The sequence below is a fragment of the Psittacula echo genome (assembly GCF_963264785.1).
Source record: "Psittacula echo genome assembly, chromosome: 10".
NCBI lineage: Eukaryota > Metazoa > Chordata > Aves > Psittaciformes > Psittacidae > Psittacula > Psittacula echo.
The window spans coordinates 19,339,540-19,357,510 of NC_137741.1; the positions used below are offsets into that span (position 1 = coordinate 19,339,540).

The following is a 17,971-nucleotide window of genomic DNA, read 5'->3' on the forward strand; positions in this document are numbered from 1 at the left end:
ATGATCTCTTAAGGTATGTTTAAAATGTGATCATTTTACTTTTATGTGTTCCTTTTGTCTTTTCAGGACAGCCCAGGAACTTGCAAGATCTATGCCGAATTAAAATCCGTCAGTGTATAGGCCTTCAAAACCTTAAACTACTTGATGAACTACCCATTGCCAAGGTCATGAAAGACTACTTAAAACACAAATTTGATGATATCTGATATCCATGAAGAGAAGAACTCTGAGCAAGATTAGTTCTATTCCAGATACTGAAGAGGCTTGTTGCCTTGCACAAAGTATATCCTATGCAAATTCTGATTTTTCTGTGAAGTCAGAAGGCAGGTATACAATTCCTTGGGGGTTTTTATACCACACGCTAGAAGGTCTTAATTTTTGGTTTCTTGGTCCAAGTTTACAAGGTCCAAGCTTTCTATACAATATTACATTTTAAAGATTGCTGTTGGGTTTCTTTTTTGTTTGTTTGTTTTCACATTAAGTGTGCAGACTTGCAGTGGAGATGGAAGGAAGCGTCTCAAGGGAAGTGGTTGGTTTGAATTGGCATGCTGAGCAACTATTCAAGCAAACAAAGTGTGGAAATCAAGGCACCGGTCCTGCAGAAAGATACCAATAGAAAGACCTTCAGAGCTCTGCTGTGTGTTTTGGAGTCTTGTGTCTGCCAGGGTGTGTGGTTTTGCAGGGCAGAGGGAAGAGCTGATAATCAACGTGTCCTAGGGTACTGTACGAGAATGATTTGGAAATTAAAGGAAAAATGCGGCTACCCTATTTAATTTGAGGGTCTATACATTGGCTCTTTGATCTTACTCTTTTCCTAATTACTGTAGTTGGTTTGGATGCCCATAAAATTCAGGCCCTCTTCTTTCCTGACATTCCCTATTAAATGGGTGGCTGTTTGTAAGTCTGTTTTTAACAGTGACAGTACACTACAAAGAGGCACAGCCTCTGTTTTTTACATTCACTTAAGAGTAAACAAAGTTAGATTTTTTTTGACGCCAATGTACTCTGTTTCTCATACAGTGCCTCCTGTGCAATAATCTTTCTGATGTATTTTCCCTTTATGTGTGATTTCCTCCTCCCCACTATTCCTCATTTAGTCTCAGTGCATTATTTGTGAGAACAGGAAGTGCTGCCTCGCTGTAGTGTAGACGTGGCATTACAGAAGTGATGCAGCAGTTGCTGTTCATTATTACTCCCGAAATTTCATGAATGTGTAACCTGCTTTATTTCACTTTCAGTTGGGATTTTATCTACGGGTTCTCAGTCAAATTGAGTCCACTCAAAAAAAACAAAAGGAAAGAAAAGAAATTGGCCAAAACCCTTTTGTATCAAAAGCAGTGATAGATTTTTCTCGCTTGCTCTGAAATTCAGTTTGCTTCAGGTTAGAGTGTGGGAAGTGCACTTACGTCATGAAGATGCATTTTAAATGTGTGCAGACAAGAAAAACCCCATTCATATTGCAAGTTTAAACTTTGCAATTAGTCTGAAAGCAGCAAATGAAAGGAACACTGAGATTCAGCTACTGACTGTGGTTTACATGCTAGGTATAAAACCAATAATCTGTTAAAACAGTTTTTCTGATTATAAAAAGAAAGAAGTTCTTGCTGTCAAAAGCAGATGGGGCCAAAATGTGCAGTTGTTTCACTCTCTTTATTTTCAAGGGATTACAGAGTCATCGTAAGGTTCTTGCCTGTGTCCTCTACTTGCTTTTTGCTCCAAAAGAGCCTCTCTAATGTCAGGAGTGCTTTTGTATCAGTTATACCAATGGAAGTGGGGAGATGAGAAAGGAACGGTGATGGCTTTTCAGTTTAACACTGTCACTTTCAAAATATTTAATATTAAAAATATGAAAAGCAGGTGAAGCAGGTATAGTCATATTATTTAACTGTGCTTAGTTACTTCTGATATCTTACAACCCTGGACTGCAGTTCCTTGAGCACAAACCTTACCACTGCTAATTGATGCACCGGAACTATGGCAAGCAAGGAGGATTATCTCTCCCTATTGTGCCTGACATTGCATCAGGTTTCCAAACAATAAGTGATTTCTGAGTTTCACGGCTCAGAGGATTGGTAATGGGATGTTGAACCTTTTATCACCAACTTATATTGGTTCAAGCCCAGCCTGCTTGAGCAATGACCAAAAGGCCATGTCTCAGCAGCATGAGCAAGGAAGGATGTCCAACCTTAACACCACGCAGTGGGTGTGGTGGTCACCTCTAGGCAGTAGAGCTTCATAGTGCTTCCTCCACGTTGTATGTAATGGTGATGGCACTGTAGCAGGGACAATTTGAGAGCATGGGTGTGCATGAGAGTGAGTGCATGATGGTGTCTTATCAGCTCCCATTGAAGGAAGAAGGATCAGATTATGGTCTTTAAGCTCTCCAGTACTGAGACAGCACAGACATCACGAACTGAGTGGCAGGTTTTAAGCATGAATTTTCAGTTTTGTGACACGAGATCAGAACCTTAAAATTGCTTTGTTATTAAAAAAAATTAGTATTGTTCACTACATTTGTATGTTGGTTTAAACCAATGTCCTTCCCCACTGAATTTTTACAGTAATATTTTCTAAGGTAATCTAGAGTATATTTTAGTTGCAATCTATATTAAGGCAAATTATTTGTTTTGTCTGTTGCTGTGACTGAAGAAAATTATGGAAGACTTTGTTGGTAACAAGAATGCTATTTAATGAAGAAATGTGTAATTCCATTATTTATTGTTTGAGGTTTGTTTTTTGGTTATTTCTTTTAAGTGACTGACATCTAAAGGGAACACACATGTATTTCAGGCCAGTAAAAAGCCTTTCGCTTAAATTAATTTTCATCCTCTCCTCCGTCCCCAAGGTGGAGGGAAGCCCTCACCCTTACTTACAATGCTAAGCCATCTCTTGTAGCTGGTTTCTCTGACCTTGATTCCACAACGCACAGCAGCACACGTGTATGTCTGAACCTTCTGATGGTCCCATTCACTATCTGAGGTTCTGCACGTGCTGGAGTGCGAGTGAAGTGTGATTATTCATTGATAATCCTCTCCAAAGTTCAATAATGGGGAATTTGGTCTTTTATTCTTTTAAATATTGTGCACAAATACTTGGAAGAACACACTGAACATTGGTTTTCATTCGGACTAGAACGTGGAAGAAGTGCATAATATAGACTCCTTATGTAGCCTGGTTCCATTATGTTAAAATTCACAGTTTGAACAGTTTTATTAAACCTTCAGAAATTGGCAAAGACACCAAAGAATCAATCTGAGTAAAAGACTCTGATCATTAACAAACTGCAAACCTCATCCTTTAAAACAAAGCAGAAAGTTGTTGTAAATATTGATGTTTATAAATGTACAGCAGAGTTAAGAGTGTTTTTTAGATTATTTAATTACCATATTTCTAAACTATTTACATTATAGACAATACTTGTTAGTTTGAACAACTCTTGAGTGGTTTTCTTTTTTGTTGTTTTCTTTGGGGTTTGTTTGGTTTTCAAATTGGTTCTCGCTCATGCTTGGAATAACTCCGGCTTCCTTGGGATAGCGTGGAAAAGTCAGTTTTCTGGCTCTTAGTTGGCAATCATAGGAGAACGCATCTGGACAAACTCATTGGATAAATACCCCGAGGCAAAAGAGAATATGTAGTGTGTTTAACCAGGGTGGACCTGGGCTAGGTGGAAAAATTGGATCCTAACTTTCTCAGTTAAATCTGTCAAGAGGCCCCAGTGACATTGTGACAAGAGCAACTTGTGACCTGGTCACAAGTCTTAGCTTCCATGCAACGCTGCGTTACCAGTATCATACTGTATTTTGTTCTTCCTTTGCAATGAAAGTTTTTGCTTTGGGTCAGTTTGAATTTAAAGAAGAAAAAGCAAAGTTAAACCTGGTTAAAACTTCGGGGGGTTTTATGTTCTGTTTGTTTCTAATGTAAGGTTTTAATAACATAATATCACTTTACACATTTTTCTCTCAACGTTTGTCTCTTCTACTCTGTTTTCCCTCCTCCAGTGCACATGATTCTGGGAATGCGTTTGGTACTCAAATTTGCACCTACAAATAGGAGTTGAGATGTCTCATGTGATTTTTACCAGTAAATATGAGCATAAAGGTCACTCTAGAGCTGGACTTCAGAAGGGGGAGCAAACTGGTCCTTTGCCATGAGTAGTTGGGGTTTCCCTGCTGAGATTGCAGTGCAGCCATTTCAGGGTTCTGAAAGGTTCACCTCTCCTCAAGTTCATGTACTAAGACACAGATATGTACCAAATTTGGAGGCCATATTTTGCAGTTGAATCTATTTAGTGACTGGTTTACTGCTAATAAAAGTTGAATGAGGGGGATGTATATGCATATTCCTGGCACTTAAGTGGGAACTGGTAGCATTTGTTTTCAGTCATAAGTAATATACAACCAAAAGTTGCAGTAAGGTTTTGGACCATAAAAGTTTGGAGGGGAAGGAGACTAAAAGACATGACTGCTGAAGGGTCGTAGGGGAAAAAAATGATGGTTTTCATTGCTCAGTAGCTAGCAAACTACACAAACATCACTGGGAGTGCATACACTGTACAACCAGTGGTTGTGTTTAGAACTGTTGATGATGGTTGATAACAGATTGGCTAGTCTTTGACTGGTGTATTTACTGAATGCTGTGTTAAAGACTTTCTTCCTGTTTATGCATCATATTTCCTGCCTGAGTCTTCACTTGTTAAGTTTAAAACAATTAATGACTAAAGCTCTTTAAAAACCCCCTGATTTACAAGCTGTTGACAGCTGACCTGTTTAGAATGTTCACTCTTTCCATATATTGTTATAAGTGTGCAATAAGGAAGCATAGTTATTTTATATGGAAAAACAATTTGGTTTTTACCATAGTGTGTGACAAACCCTTGTTTGGAGCTGATGAAAATGAGCAAAGAATGTGCTCTGCCGTGCCTTACCCCGAGCAGCCTGCACTGAAGCACTTAAATTCTCTGTGCTCTAGTCTCTTCCCCTCAGCTTTGGTTGGGGCTACCACCAAGTCGAAGGTTTTATATTGTTCTTTCAAACTGGAATAGTATTGAAAGGCTAAAATTTGTTCTTTTCCTCTATCACTGGCATATTAAATCTCCTCTGTTTGATTTTACCCCTTACATTATTAGCCAAAGTAAAGCTCAGCATGTGATTTAGTCCCATGATAATAAGAAACAAACCAGATATATACATTACTTCATGAAACCATGCTACCAGGAATACCTCAGCCAGTGCATTCCCCAGGGATCTACAACATGCAGCTGGAACAGGAAAGAGTTGGGATGGAAAGCTGCATTGACTTTTATTGGGAAATCTCCAGCTGTCTCATGAAGAAGTCGGAACTCCAGCTGTTTCCTCCACATCTGGGATCTCTAGTGCTGCTGACTGCTCTTTGTGAGGTCCCAGGTAAGTTTTGAATGTTGTTAAGGCTTGTCGTCATGCTTGCAGGAAGGATGCTTGAATAGCAAGCTTGTGGGCAGTAGGTTATACAAGGGTGAATGCTTTTAAGGGAAAATTGAAGTCTGTAAACAGCTGAGACACAGCAAAGAGCATCTATTCTTTGTTAAAGACCACTACACTGGCCATAATCCTCTTCTGACTTGCAAAAAGTAGTTTGTTTGCAGTCTTAGTATTCTCCAACTATATCAGAAGATCATCTCCTCCTGTTCTCTCACAAGTAAATGAGAGTTAATGGAAGTCTTATGCTAAGTTCAGTCCTCATTTCTGTCTTAATTGTAGCTCCGCTGAAGGTGGTGGTTACTCAACATTTAATCTAGTGTGAAAGAGCAAATAATTGATTTGGATGGCCAGCTTGCAGTCCTGCACCTTGCTTCATGGCCTAATGAGGAGAGTATTTTTGGAGCAGATTTGCTAAATGCTTTGTGAGGGAGTTACTAACAGAGATTCTGTAGTTGGGGCCAAGTTTATAAGTAACCAATAGACCTTTTTTTTCACCCCTAAAAACATGTCCTGAGTTGCTCAAATGCTTTGATACCTTGTCCTGAGTTGGTGGGAGGCAGTTCAGTTTAATTGTCCAATTTGTACCCTGAAGAGGATAAGATCCATTAGGTTTCCTTAATGTATCTGCCTATTCTCTAATACAGCAGATTCAAGTAGATCTGCAATGAAATGTGAAGTCATTTTATTTTGAAGACTGAGTTTTAAGGCCATTACAGATTAAATTTTATGTAAGGCAGTGTAACAGCAGGTTCTTACGGTCTTTGCTGAATGCTTGCTTGCAGCCAGCAGTCTGCATTCACTGTGTGTTTGGAAGTACAAGGTTCAGGATCTGAGTAGTATCTTGTTGGCTGAAGCAGTTAGAGCTGCCCTGGTCACTGATGTGTCTGAGCATAAAAGCTACTTGTGTATGTCTTGTTCAGCTATACGCCCGTTCTGTGTGATTTTTAGGTTCTCATCTGTTACTAATTGACTGTAGCATTTGCATGGGATAATAGAAATTTACATTCAGCTTCAGCTCATGAAGCTTGATTTTTTTCAGACCTCAAGAGAGTGCCCAGCTGCAGGACATGGGTTATTGAAATGGGACTTCCAAGCTATGCCCGTCTCAAGCAGCTCTACTTGAGATCCATCCCCCAGCTATGTGGCTATTACTCATCTCATAATGGGTTTTAATGTAGCTGGTAGGAAGCAAAACCAAGTAATTTTTAGAGAGCACTCAGTCTGAAAATAAAGTGCCCAGGATGTTTGGTAGGAGGCTGGAGTTGAGATGTGGGATTGTGTGTGAGCGAGAGCAGAAAATGTGGCTTTTGATCTTAGAGAAATGCTTGGTATGTGGGTTGCTGGGCTCAGAAGTTCGAATGTATTTAATATAAAATAATCTGCATGAGTATTTGAGTCAGTTCCTTTTCTGCTTTGTGTGAGCTGTTTAATGGTTAGTGAGCCAGAAAAAAATCACTGTTTTCTGATGGTTCAGGCACCCTCCTGAGGAGAGGAAGACTTGAATTAAAGTTCCCACTATGAACCAGGCAAAGCAATTAAGGATGGGGATTTGCACTCATGTTCCTGCCTTGTAGTGCTGTGATTACAGGTTTGTAAAACTGTGCCAGGGAGAGCGAGCATAACAGAACTGTTACACAATCTCTGAGGTTGACCTTGAAAGCAGGTACTTGGCTGTTTCTTGCATGTGTTAACAAACTGATGCTTGTGGGGTTTTTTTGTCCTTGCTTTACCTGTAAGGCATCTGAAAGAAGGAAGAAGTCTGGATGAAGTGTATGGAAGGATATTTAGGCAGAGCCTAAAAAGAATGAAATACATGCAAAGAATGAAATGCATGTTTAAGTTGAATATATAAGGAGGCACCAGCTGAGCTGATATCCAGGAGCATGGACTTAAGATTGTGTAGTTAAAAAAATGGGATGCTGTGAAAGCAGTTACCAAGCAAATGTTAATTGAGTTGTATAGAGCAGGACTGAGGTAGGACATTGTCCAAAATATATTCACTGTTGTCATTTCAAAGTGTTTGGCAGTTTAAGCATCCTGTTCTTCCATCAGAGGAATGTTCCATCCTGTTATTTGGGGATATTGTGGATGTTGTGTGTCAATCTTAATGCTGTGCCCTCTGTCCATTGCCTGGCGCAGGGGCATTAGTTTTGTCCTGGTTTTGGCTGGGGTTGAGTTAATTTTCCTTCTAGTAGCTGGCACAGTGTCAGCCTCTTCTGTACCATTTCCTCACCACAGGAAAGCAGAGTAGCTTGAAAACCAAAACAGTGAAGAGGAGGAGACTGAGGGATATAGTAATCAAGGTGGCAGTGATAATTGTAACATGTGCTTTGAGTGGTGGTTGGGGAGAGAAGACACCTTTGAGCAGTGTAGTTGAGTTTGCTCTTGATGTGTTATTAACGTGAGTGAGAAATCTAAGGTGGCGTTAGTGTTTGTGGTACAGCTCAGGACTCCTCTATGGTTTTGTTTTCATCTGCTTGCTTGGCTTAAGGAATCAATACTTCTTTATAAAACCAAAATATCTTACCCTGCGTTTTCATTTACTTCAGTTCCAATGTTTCATTCCAATGTTTCACTGACTTATCTCGTGGTGGTGTTTTAAGACTCAAAAATGCTTAGCAGACTTCTTTCTCAGTTACTATTTTAATGAATCATAGAATCATAGAATAGTTCGGGTTGGAAAGGACCTTGAGATCATCTAGTTCCAACCCCCTGCCATGGGCAGGGACACCTCACACTAAACCATGTTACCCAAGGCCTCATCCAACCTGGCCTTGAACACCGCCAAGGATGGAGCATTCACAACCTCCCTGGGCAACCCATTCCAGTGCCTCAACCCAACCAAGGGCACAAAATCATACAGTGACATCTCTGCATTATTAATACTATATCCTGTAACTCTGCTTTTAATTTGTTCATGTCCAAGTGGGTAATATTAAATTGCTTTTTTGAAGAGTCTCATCAGTTGTTATCAACCAATATTAGAAAACACTTTAAATAAGACTTCTTTGAAAGGTGATCCAGATATGGGCCATTTCAACCTTATGTGTTAAATAGCTTCAGATAACCTCTGCTGCTGATTGAGCCGTTCTTGTGCTTTGTGTTTCCTTCTTCCCAAGCTCCGGTACAACACTGGTTATTTTTGCCCTCAAGATGTTTTGCCAAAACTCTTGAAATTACCATTTTGAGCAAAGAAAAGCTTTGCTGAACTTGAATTGCTTTTGCAATCCATTGGCCTTCCTTCTGTCTCAGTGAGAAAACAGCTTTTCAGGAGAGCAGACCCCTTGTTTTAAAGGGCATTTTTAATGGCCCCCTGCATTTTGCCCAGATGTTCAATATCTTATCTCTCTATTAATTTATAGTTATCTTGTCAATAAAGTGGCTTTTTACCAGATACATGTGGTATGACAGTTCTTAGTTATATTCGGATATACAGCTGAACTTGCTGGCTTTTAGTATTTCCTGTGCTTCATAAATATACATATCTGTTGTGCAGGCTCAGCTGTTCTTAATTCAAATGTGATTCATATTGTGCTTAGAAATCTGACATTCTTGGCTTCTCAGAAATATTAATATATGTCAGTGCCATATCTATTGAAAATTGACATGTTTCTTGCAGCACTGTAATTTTCACCTCTTTACATGCAGCATTCCATATTGAGCAACACAGCATTGTTTGCCTTTAAATTTCCCCCTCACCTTCAGTCCTGACAAACAAGCAATAATTAGATTATATCTTTCTCTTGGCTTGCCTAGTTTTCACTTGTAGTGAATTATGCCATGCAAAACTGTATCCCTCCAATGAGAATTTGGTTGTCATTGTTATGAGCTCCATCTGGACTGTATAATACTTCATGCTTTGCACTACAAAGACTCTTTGCCTGGGCTAAGAGTCAGAAACGTACCTTGCCAGCAAGTAGGAATAGCTCTTTCCTCTAGCAGAAGTGCCATGCTTAACATCCCATGGCCTTTGCTGTGGGCAAAGGTGTTGTACAGACAAGAATGCTGCTCTAAAGCTCCAAAGGTGGTATGACCTTGACTCTTACAGACAGACAGAAGTATTGACCTCAGTGTGGACTGATCCCATTTCTTCAGTGGGTAGTGGGAGACCAGAAGGGAAATTCCCACTTCCATCTGCTTGCACCAAATACTTTATTCCAGTAACTGGATGAAAGTTCATCTTCAGGAAAGAAGTTTGAATGTACCTTTAAGGTCCATGTGATGGCAAATCAAAAGCCTTTTCTGTTCAGCCACTTCTGTGTTTAATTACCCTACCGCAGAGGAGCTTTTGTTTCCAGGTTGAGTCTTTCTGATTTCAGCTGGGAAGTAATGAATGTTGCTGTCTCTCTGAACAGTCTTTCATCTTGCTGATGATATCATTTTCTTGTATAATCAGGGGGGGTAGTGAATGATTACTGTTCAGACTTCCTCTTTAAAATCAGGCTTCAAGAGTTCATGTCTCTCACTCCCCACGTTGTTTTTATGGCTGTCATCTCTTATGCCATGTCTTTATCAAACATTGGCATGGTATAGACCCACCAGTTCTTCACTGAGGCTGTTTGATTCTGACAGGGCACTATAAAACCAAACCTTCTTTGGAGGATTCTCTTGTGTATGAAGTAATGAAGAAGCAATGCCCTTGGTTGCCCAGAGAAGAACATTAAAAATCTATGGACTTTGGTTTTGGGTGATTGTTTGGGGTTTTTTCCCTCCCATCTATCTTCTAGGTCAAGAGAACATCAAGCACTCCAAGCAAAACTGCCCCAAAGGCAGAAACTGTGGAGGTTGCTCTGATTGCTCACCCCTAAATATTCTCCTTGCATAAGAGCCATACTCAGAGCTGGTGGTGGAAGAAAGACTCTCATTGACGCATAAAGCTGCCCTGATGGTGAATCAAGACAGCATTTAAGTGCTGTCTTTTTTTGTCCACGCAGAAGAAAATACACAACTTGTTTTTAAAGCCTCACCTCTTTTGTTTCCTGTCCTCATCCATGTCCTCCCCCGTCTCTTTTTTCCTAAATATAGCATCGGCAAAATCAATTATTCTGCAAGAAAAAAAGCTCTACTTTGAATTGAAATCCTAAATGTCTGGTTTGTATCCTATCATAAAACTTTGGGGTTTACTAGAGAGTATAAGTGAAGTCTGGGTACAGCTCCACCGCTTGCTCTTGATCTCTGTGTAGTGATTTCTCCTAAAGACATGAGATGAGCTGACACTCAGTGAAGTTCCCTTGACTCATCTGTCTTACCAGAACATACCGCACCATAGAGACGTCATGTTTTTAAGTAACGTTGATTCTCCAAGTAGGTAGTCACAGCTGCCTTTTATTCCTGCAGTGCACAGAGAGGAGGTTACAGTACAGTTCTTCCCCCAGAATGATGTATTGCTGTCGCGACCTTGACTTCTTGTACGGAGGTTCATGGCCATAGAAATCACTTTGTTCAAGAGCAGTGACTGTGACAAATAAGCTAAACTAAACCATCACTTTTTCACTTTTACTGATTTCACTCCTCTGCTTTATGACAGAGGTTAATACAGAGAGTTAGATTTCAGTGACATTGTTTTAAACCCATTTAGCCTTGTCTAATTAAACTGAATACTTTAAAAATGATTCATACTGCTTGACACCCTTGCATCTAAATACTCTTTCTTATCAATGGAAAGCAAAAGAAATGTGCAGATTAGACATTCAGATCAGCCTTCCTTTCAGTTACTGAGAAAAAGGGATTTGGTTTTAGGTGGGGTTTTTAAACTTTCACTAGAAAGGACTGTACTTTTCCAGTATCTGGTGTGCTGACAGCCAGCTCCCAGATAAGCACATTCCCAGAAAGTATTTCTTGAAGGGAAGAGTTCAAAAGCCATGAAGATAAAACCATAACCCCTGTTTCAGTGCAGAGCAGCATCTCTACTTGTTGCAGAGGGGCACCAATGAGTTTTGGAAGTTGTGGCCACCCAAGCTGTATGCCTGTTGGCAAGTTGGTAGGACCCTGGACTAGGTACAATCTTTCTTCAAGCCCACCACCCATCTCCTCATCCATTCAGTTCCCTTGTCTTGGGAGCTATGGTGTAGCCCAATGAAGAAGTTTATGGGAGGGGGTAGCAGGACTGTTTGATGTCCCACCATAGGACAGCTGTGCTCTTGTGGCAGATTCTTTCAGGTTTTGTCAGCTCAGTCAACAAGGACTCACTGAAATGATAGTTCTGTGCTACTGGATGAATGCTTCTTCCTGTGCTACCAGGAATTACTTGGTTTTGCATAATGCTTTGTGTACCATCCCTTCCAGAAGGTGTGGTGTAACAAAGACAGGGTTGAAAGGTACTATAGTTTCCCTTCCTCCTCATCGCGGGATTTATTGATATAAAGAGCACAGTATTTCATTGATGTTTCTTGCTGTTTCTGCTTGTGGGCTTTTCACAATACTGTGGTCAGGAAGATGACAAGATAAAGGATGACTAGTGTAGATCTGCTCTCTCTTTTAGAATAGGAATAATCCCTTTTTCTGATTATATTTCCTCTCCCCTCCCTTAGAAGACATGACTCAGAAATCCATCACAAAGGAAATAAGTTCATTTGAATTTCTATTGAACCTTGTAAAGGCATTTTTATAAAGTCCTGTTTGGAGGCTTTCAACAGTGGGCCTTTGACAGGAGCAGAAGGCAAAACTGAAAGTCCAAATACTGTAGTGTCAGTGGCTTGCCCTTGGCTCTTACAACATATTAGAGATGGAAAATGAGACCATTACTCATTCTTGGGGGTAATGCTGTGTGATCTGAGTCCTTCATAGCTGTAATAGTAACAATCTACCATGCAAAGAAAAATTACTGTTAGCTAATTGAAAAAAATAATGCTTTGTTCTATTTAGGGTGAGAGAAGAAGGAACCAGCTCAATGTGATGACTGATTTCCTTGTGTCTCTACAAAACTTCTGATGTTCTTCTAAGTCAGAATTTGTACATCCACTCTTCTTTTTTGGTGGTGTGTTGAATGGTGATCATATGTGCTCAGAAGAAAGACTTATTTCGTCTTGGAGACAGCATAACTCCGAAGAACAAAAGTCTCCAGCAGATACAGAGATGAAAATGTGTCTGTTCTTATGCTGCATGTGTTTCAGGAGCAAAAGGTTGTTCCCTGTTCTCAACATGGTGTGAAAAAGGTGCATCGTGCTGAAAACACGAGCACCAGGTTTATAGCTACATTAGCGATATAGAATAGGCTCATCTGTGTGAATAGAACTGCCGTTGATTGCATCGCTGGGCTGCTTATGCCAAAAGAAGCTATGGTTTCTGGTAACGTTTAAGTTACCATCAGATTTGCAAGCATTGCACTGAATTCAGTGTAAATCACGGATACAGTCTTGGGCAAAGAGGCTGCGTGGTCTACACTCAGTTACCAGTACTTTTTCTTACTGTACAAAGAGAAGCTGTAAAGCAAAGCTCTTGACTCTTCGTGGATTGCACAGGTTATTCAAACTTGGTTCTCCAGAACTCATTCTGCTGAGCTATAGCTGATCCCAGCAGTTTTTCTTCAGGTAATACAACTTGGGACTATGTGTCAAGTTTGGTTTTTTTCCCTTTTGATTGTTTTGTCTTGAAGTAGAAGTTATAAAGAGTGACCTAATGTGACAATAAAACAGGTCTACCTGGTTTTGGACATGACTTGTAGAGATCTGAGACCCAATGTTCAACAGGAAGGCAATTCTCCAAAGTTCAGAAAAATCTTTTGAGTTCAGCCTGTCCAGTTATTGTAGTAAATCAAGCCAGTCCAGTACAGAACACTGGATGGGCTAACTGCATGTTTCTAAGAGACATTTTTAGACTCTTCATCAGGGACTGTAGCGACAGGACAAGGGGTAACGGGTTCAAACTGAAACAGGGGAAGTTTAGATTGGATACAAGGAAGAAATTCTTTACTGTGAGGGTGGTGAGGCACTGGAATGGGTTGCCCAGGGAGGTTGTGAGTGCTCCATCCCTGGCAGTGTTCAAGGCCAGGTTGGATGAGGCCTTGGGTGGCATGGTTTAGTGTGAGGTGTCCCTGCCCATGGCAGGGGAGTTGGAACTGGATGATCTTAAGGTCCTTTCGAACCCGAACTGTTCTATGATTCTGTGATTTTTAGTAGTAGAGAAATAATGTTGTCTATGATAATTCTGGTTTATGTAACACTTGGTTGTGTGCTTCTTGTATTTAAACTGTTCTCAAAATAACAGGTGGCAATAGGAAGGCAAATAATGGGACTAAGACAAGGCCATGACTTGAGAAATACTTTTTTTCTTGCATCAAAGTTTGAATGTACTTCTCGAGGGTTAAAATCTGACAAAGCACTTCTTGTCCCTAAGGATATACCAGTCTGTATCCATGGAACTCCATGCTCAATCTCTCCAGCTCGTTTATCTGGACAAAACCCTTTCTACTACTGAAAATACTTTTTTAATCAAAAATACAAGGAACGGGGGAGATGTTGCAGGTAATCTTTCAACAAGGTCACTTTGGGCATGGGTTTTGAGTTGGTTTTGCAGCTCTCTCACTAAGTAGAATGAAAAGACCCGCTGGAGGCCTGGGAATCGGTACGGGATCTCACATGGTCCTCGCCCACGAGGGACTGGGCTCGGTGTCATCCGGCCCTGCCGCGGCCACTCCTTTCTCATGGCTCCCCACAAAGGTTGACCCTGAGTTTTCCAGACTAAACACAAGAGATGTGTAATGGCCATTGGGGTGAGGAGGGATGAGAAACGAATGGGTTCAGGCCGCAAGTGTTTTACCATAGCTTGCTAGTTTGTGTGTGAGGATGAAAATGTTCAGGGCTGGTAGAGTCTTTAAAGATGTATAATCTCTATAGTGAAGCCTGCTCTTAATTAGCAGTCTATTTTATTTGAACATTTGCATTCTGAGTTCTGCCTTCTGGCTCCTGTAACTCAGGGCTGTGTATTTACAATTGTTTGAATCCCAAGGGGTTTTCCCTCAAGCCACTTTTTCTTACTGAGGTTTGGGTTTTTTTAACATAGGCACATTTCCCTTTATTATCCCTATGGATTGTTCCCTGCTTGAGTTCACTTCAGGCACTTATTTGCATTCACGCTTTTTGTACTAGCAGAATGGAAGGGTGTGTTAAAAAGACTTAGGAGCAGTGAATGAAGCAATAAGAAAATAGCATTTGTATGCAAATGTTCTAAGTGCTTTGTCATGTTCTGGGATCTGTCAGCTACCTCCATGCTTCCAAAACTTGACCCTCATCAGTTCTCCATACCAAGGCTTTATACCACAGCCTGGCAAAGGCAGTGGGTCTTCCCATTGACACTGGTGGGCTTCTGGCTTGGGTCTGAGGCAGGGGAGAAGCAGAATGGTACCAGCCACTCTGATTTCACCAGCAGCTTCCCCGTATTAGGAAGGCTTTTTCTATGTTGTGTATAAAACCACCTCACAAGAGCCAAAGAATAGCCCATGTTAGGAGACTCCTGCATTGTCATCTGCATCAGCCACTGGCTTGATCTAGTGACCTCAAGAGCTGAAAACATCAAGCATGTACTGCCTGCGTGAAAGGGCCAACCAGTCTAGCTGGAGCTGGAAGAGATGAGCAGCTTTTGTAGCTTCTAACACAAAAAAAAGGACAGAAAGCCTGCTGACCAGCGTGTCCAAGCTTGGTTTCCATACGTCAATGAATCTGTTGGATTCACAGTAAAGTTAGCCCTTGAGATTGCAGAATAGGTGATTTCCACCCCTTGTGCCTGCAGTGATGGGTGTAAGCTATGAGAGCCCTGAGCAATGCCTCCATTCCTCAGCTGAGACAGGCTGGAGAGCTTCCAAGCTATGCCCCATCAGTGCCATTACCTCTTTGTTACTGGGAATCCTAAGGTGCTGTATTGCTGGGGGGAATCAGTGGAATCTGTTGGGTTTGTATGACTTTTGAGTTGTTCAAATGACTCTAATAAGCTGCTTTGCATTATAGGATAGGCAGATTGGTCTCTCAAGAGATCTCCTAAGTTGGGCTCTTTTTTTCTTGAGCTTGGTAAGCAGGAAGGATGGTCCCCTAATGGGAAGAGAGGGGAAGAAGGAGCGAGGAGACATGTGGCATATGCAACCTGGAAGACTTGTCTATGAGCTTGACTTGACTCCATCTAGGGAAGGAAGCTGATGCTAATGGCTCTGCATGAGATAACAAATTGTACTGGGGCATGTGTTTTCTGTATTCATTACAATATGTCATGGGGGGGTGGGAAAACAGGATGTATAGCGTGCACTTATTTCTGAAGCCTCAGGAGAGCTACCCAGATGTTGAAAAGAAGTAAGGAAGAGTTGGAGATAAAGGAGGAAGACCTCCAGGGTGGGACTGTAAAAGCTGATCCAGAATAGGAGTCATTATGTTTTGCTCACAGTCACACCAGCTGGCTTCAAGTGGCAGGGGAGCTCTCCAGATAAGCTGTGGACAGTAGGAGCATGAATAAGGAGCTTGTTCCAAGAGAGTGAAACAAAAAACTGAAGGATGCAATACACCCATAAGTAATAATTTAAACAGACTCTCCTTAAAACAGCTGCTGGGTTCATTGTCCTGATGTGAGCCTTAGGTGTGGTATGAAATACAGTGATGGGCTGCTGTTTGGTGGTGGTTGTGCAGGCATCTTCAACAGGACGTGTAAGGAAACACTCCTACAACCACACTGCTCTGTGTAGCTGTGTGCTGGGGATGTTCCTGAGCCGTGTGGCTGCACTAGTGACTGATGTAACTCGGTATGCTGGATCACTGTGTGCTCACAGCATATGGGTTTGAGTGAATTATCCCGTTCCGGTGCTTTCCCAAGGTTTTCCTCCTGTCCTGCATAGCACCTCTGGAAAGATGGCAGTGGGGTAGGTGCAGCAGCTCTGCTGCCCAATTTGGTTGCTTGATGATGCTTCATCTATCATTGTCCCAGTGATATTTGGATGTATTTTAATTTAACCTGTGATCAAAAAGCAGGATCTCTACCATTGCCTGAGCATGCAATGCTTTCGTGTCCTGGTCAAAAGGGCAGGTTTCTCTCTACACACACACACTTCTGTAGGGGGGAAAGATGAAGATTGAAGAATCCAAAACCCACTAAAGAAATCACAGGCTTCCTCACCATTCCCTGTCATTTTGCGCATTTGCATGAATCCAGATGCTGCTGTTACGAGATAAGGAAAACCCAGAACATTTGGCTGTCTTGTAACAATTGTGTTTTAGTTTTCCTGAACTCGTAAACTCCATTTAGTTATTCCCAGAAAGCCATAACCCTGTGAGATAAGAAATTAGAAACCCATTCCCTGCTCTTGCTGATCTGTTCCCATATCCTTGCCTTTCTCGCAACTGGATTTTCAGAAGAGAGTTGTGCCTTTGCAAAATGTAGCCACCAAGAGATGCTTGCTAAATGCTTTTCACTGCGTCTCCCAGGTCTCTTGCTATAGAACCACCACGTTTGGTGCAGCACAGTCGTGATGGTCTGAGCATTTAGGCAAGGCAAGATTTATAGGGAAAGAGATTCTTCCTATTAGTTTGACTTAGATATTGAGGGGAAGAAACAGTCCCCAGTTTACTGCTTTTCTCCCCAAACCTTGTGCTCAGAGTTAGCTCCGCAGAACTCTGTCTGGCAGCTATTTGTGCAATAAGCTCATGTTGTGGTGAAATTCTGGTGTTTGATTGAGCAAATCTATTCACATGTTTAGGACCACAGCCTTTCCAGAGTCCTCAAGGAGGTCAGTGCGCACCCATCCTCTTCTCCAAGGAAAGCAAAGATAATCTGTAGGGATACATCTTGATGGCTTTAGCTAAATACTCGAAAACAGCAGAATTTAACCCAAATTGTTGCAGCTTCTTGTGTCTGCGAATGTTGGAGTCGAGTGGGTGGATGAGAGTAAATGAGCAGAGAGCTGTGAAACTCGGGATGATGGGCAGTGCAGCGCAGCTGACAGATAATGGGATGATATCATCCGTTTCCTGGAAAATGAGATGTTTCTGGCCAAAGCATTCCAGACCCAGAGTGCTCAAGTGAGCTGCGGAGTTCCTGGAATATTTTAGGCAGATAGTTCGGTAGTCTAGGTGTAACATGATTAAGGATGAGTAACAGCAAGATATGACTCAAGATCAAGATTTCTGGTAACTTCTGTAGGCAAGGAAAGAGCGGGGGACTGAGAGCTATGGTCAAGTGGAGGGAAAAACTGAACCCGGTGTCATTAAGTGGTTTAACCTTTGTCACTTTGGGAGTGGAGAGCGCTGTCTGAGCTGTGTTACCATCAAATACAAGAATGGGTAGCTTTAGATTGTTTTCTATATATAGGAAGGCTCGTGGAAGTATTGAAACACCCAGAAATTCCATAAGGGAGGGGAAGATGAGGAAACAGCAGACAACTTGCACATCTGACAGGTGGTTTGGAAGAAGACTGCAGTGCTGAGCTTCTGGGAAGGGTGACTCCTGCATTTTGTATTGCAGGGAAGATGATTTCTGGTTACTCAATCCAGTACTGTCTGCTGAGTTTGATGTCTACCTTCAGTCATATCACAGTAGGCAGA

At 41.4% G+C, this 17,971-nt stretch overlaps 1 protein-coding gene across 6 annotated transcripts in view; it reads left to right on the plus strand.

Moving 5' to 3' along the window:
- Positions 1-17,971, plus strand: part of ASB7 (ankyrin repeat and SOCS box containing 7) — a 56,576-nt gene that overhangs the window by 27,389 nt on the left and 11,216 nt on the right. For 4 of the 6 annotated variants that reach the window (XM_080626190.1, XM_080626193.1, XM_080626192.1 and 1 more), the window contains one exon: positions 67-3,785. The exons of 1 other annotated variant lie outside the window; for it this stretch is intronic. In XM_080626190.1, the coding sequence (XP_080482316.1) occupies positions 67-206 (140 nt within the window). In that variant the 3' untranslated portion in view covers positions 207-3,785. Of the gene's footprint in view, positions 1-66; positions 3,786-17,971 lie in introns of those variants that run through there. One more of the 6 variants, XM_080626196.1, reaches the window with a different exon arrangement.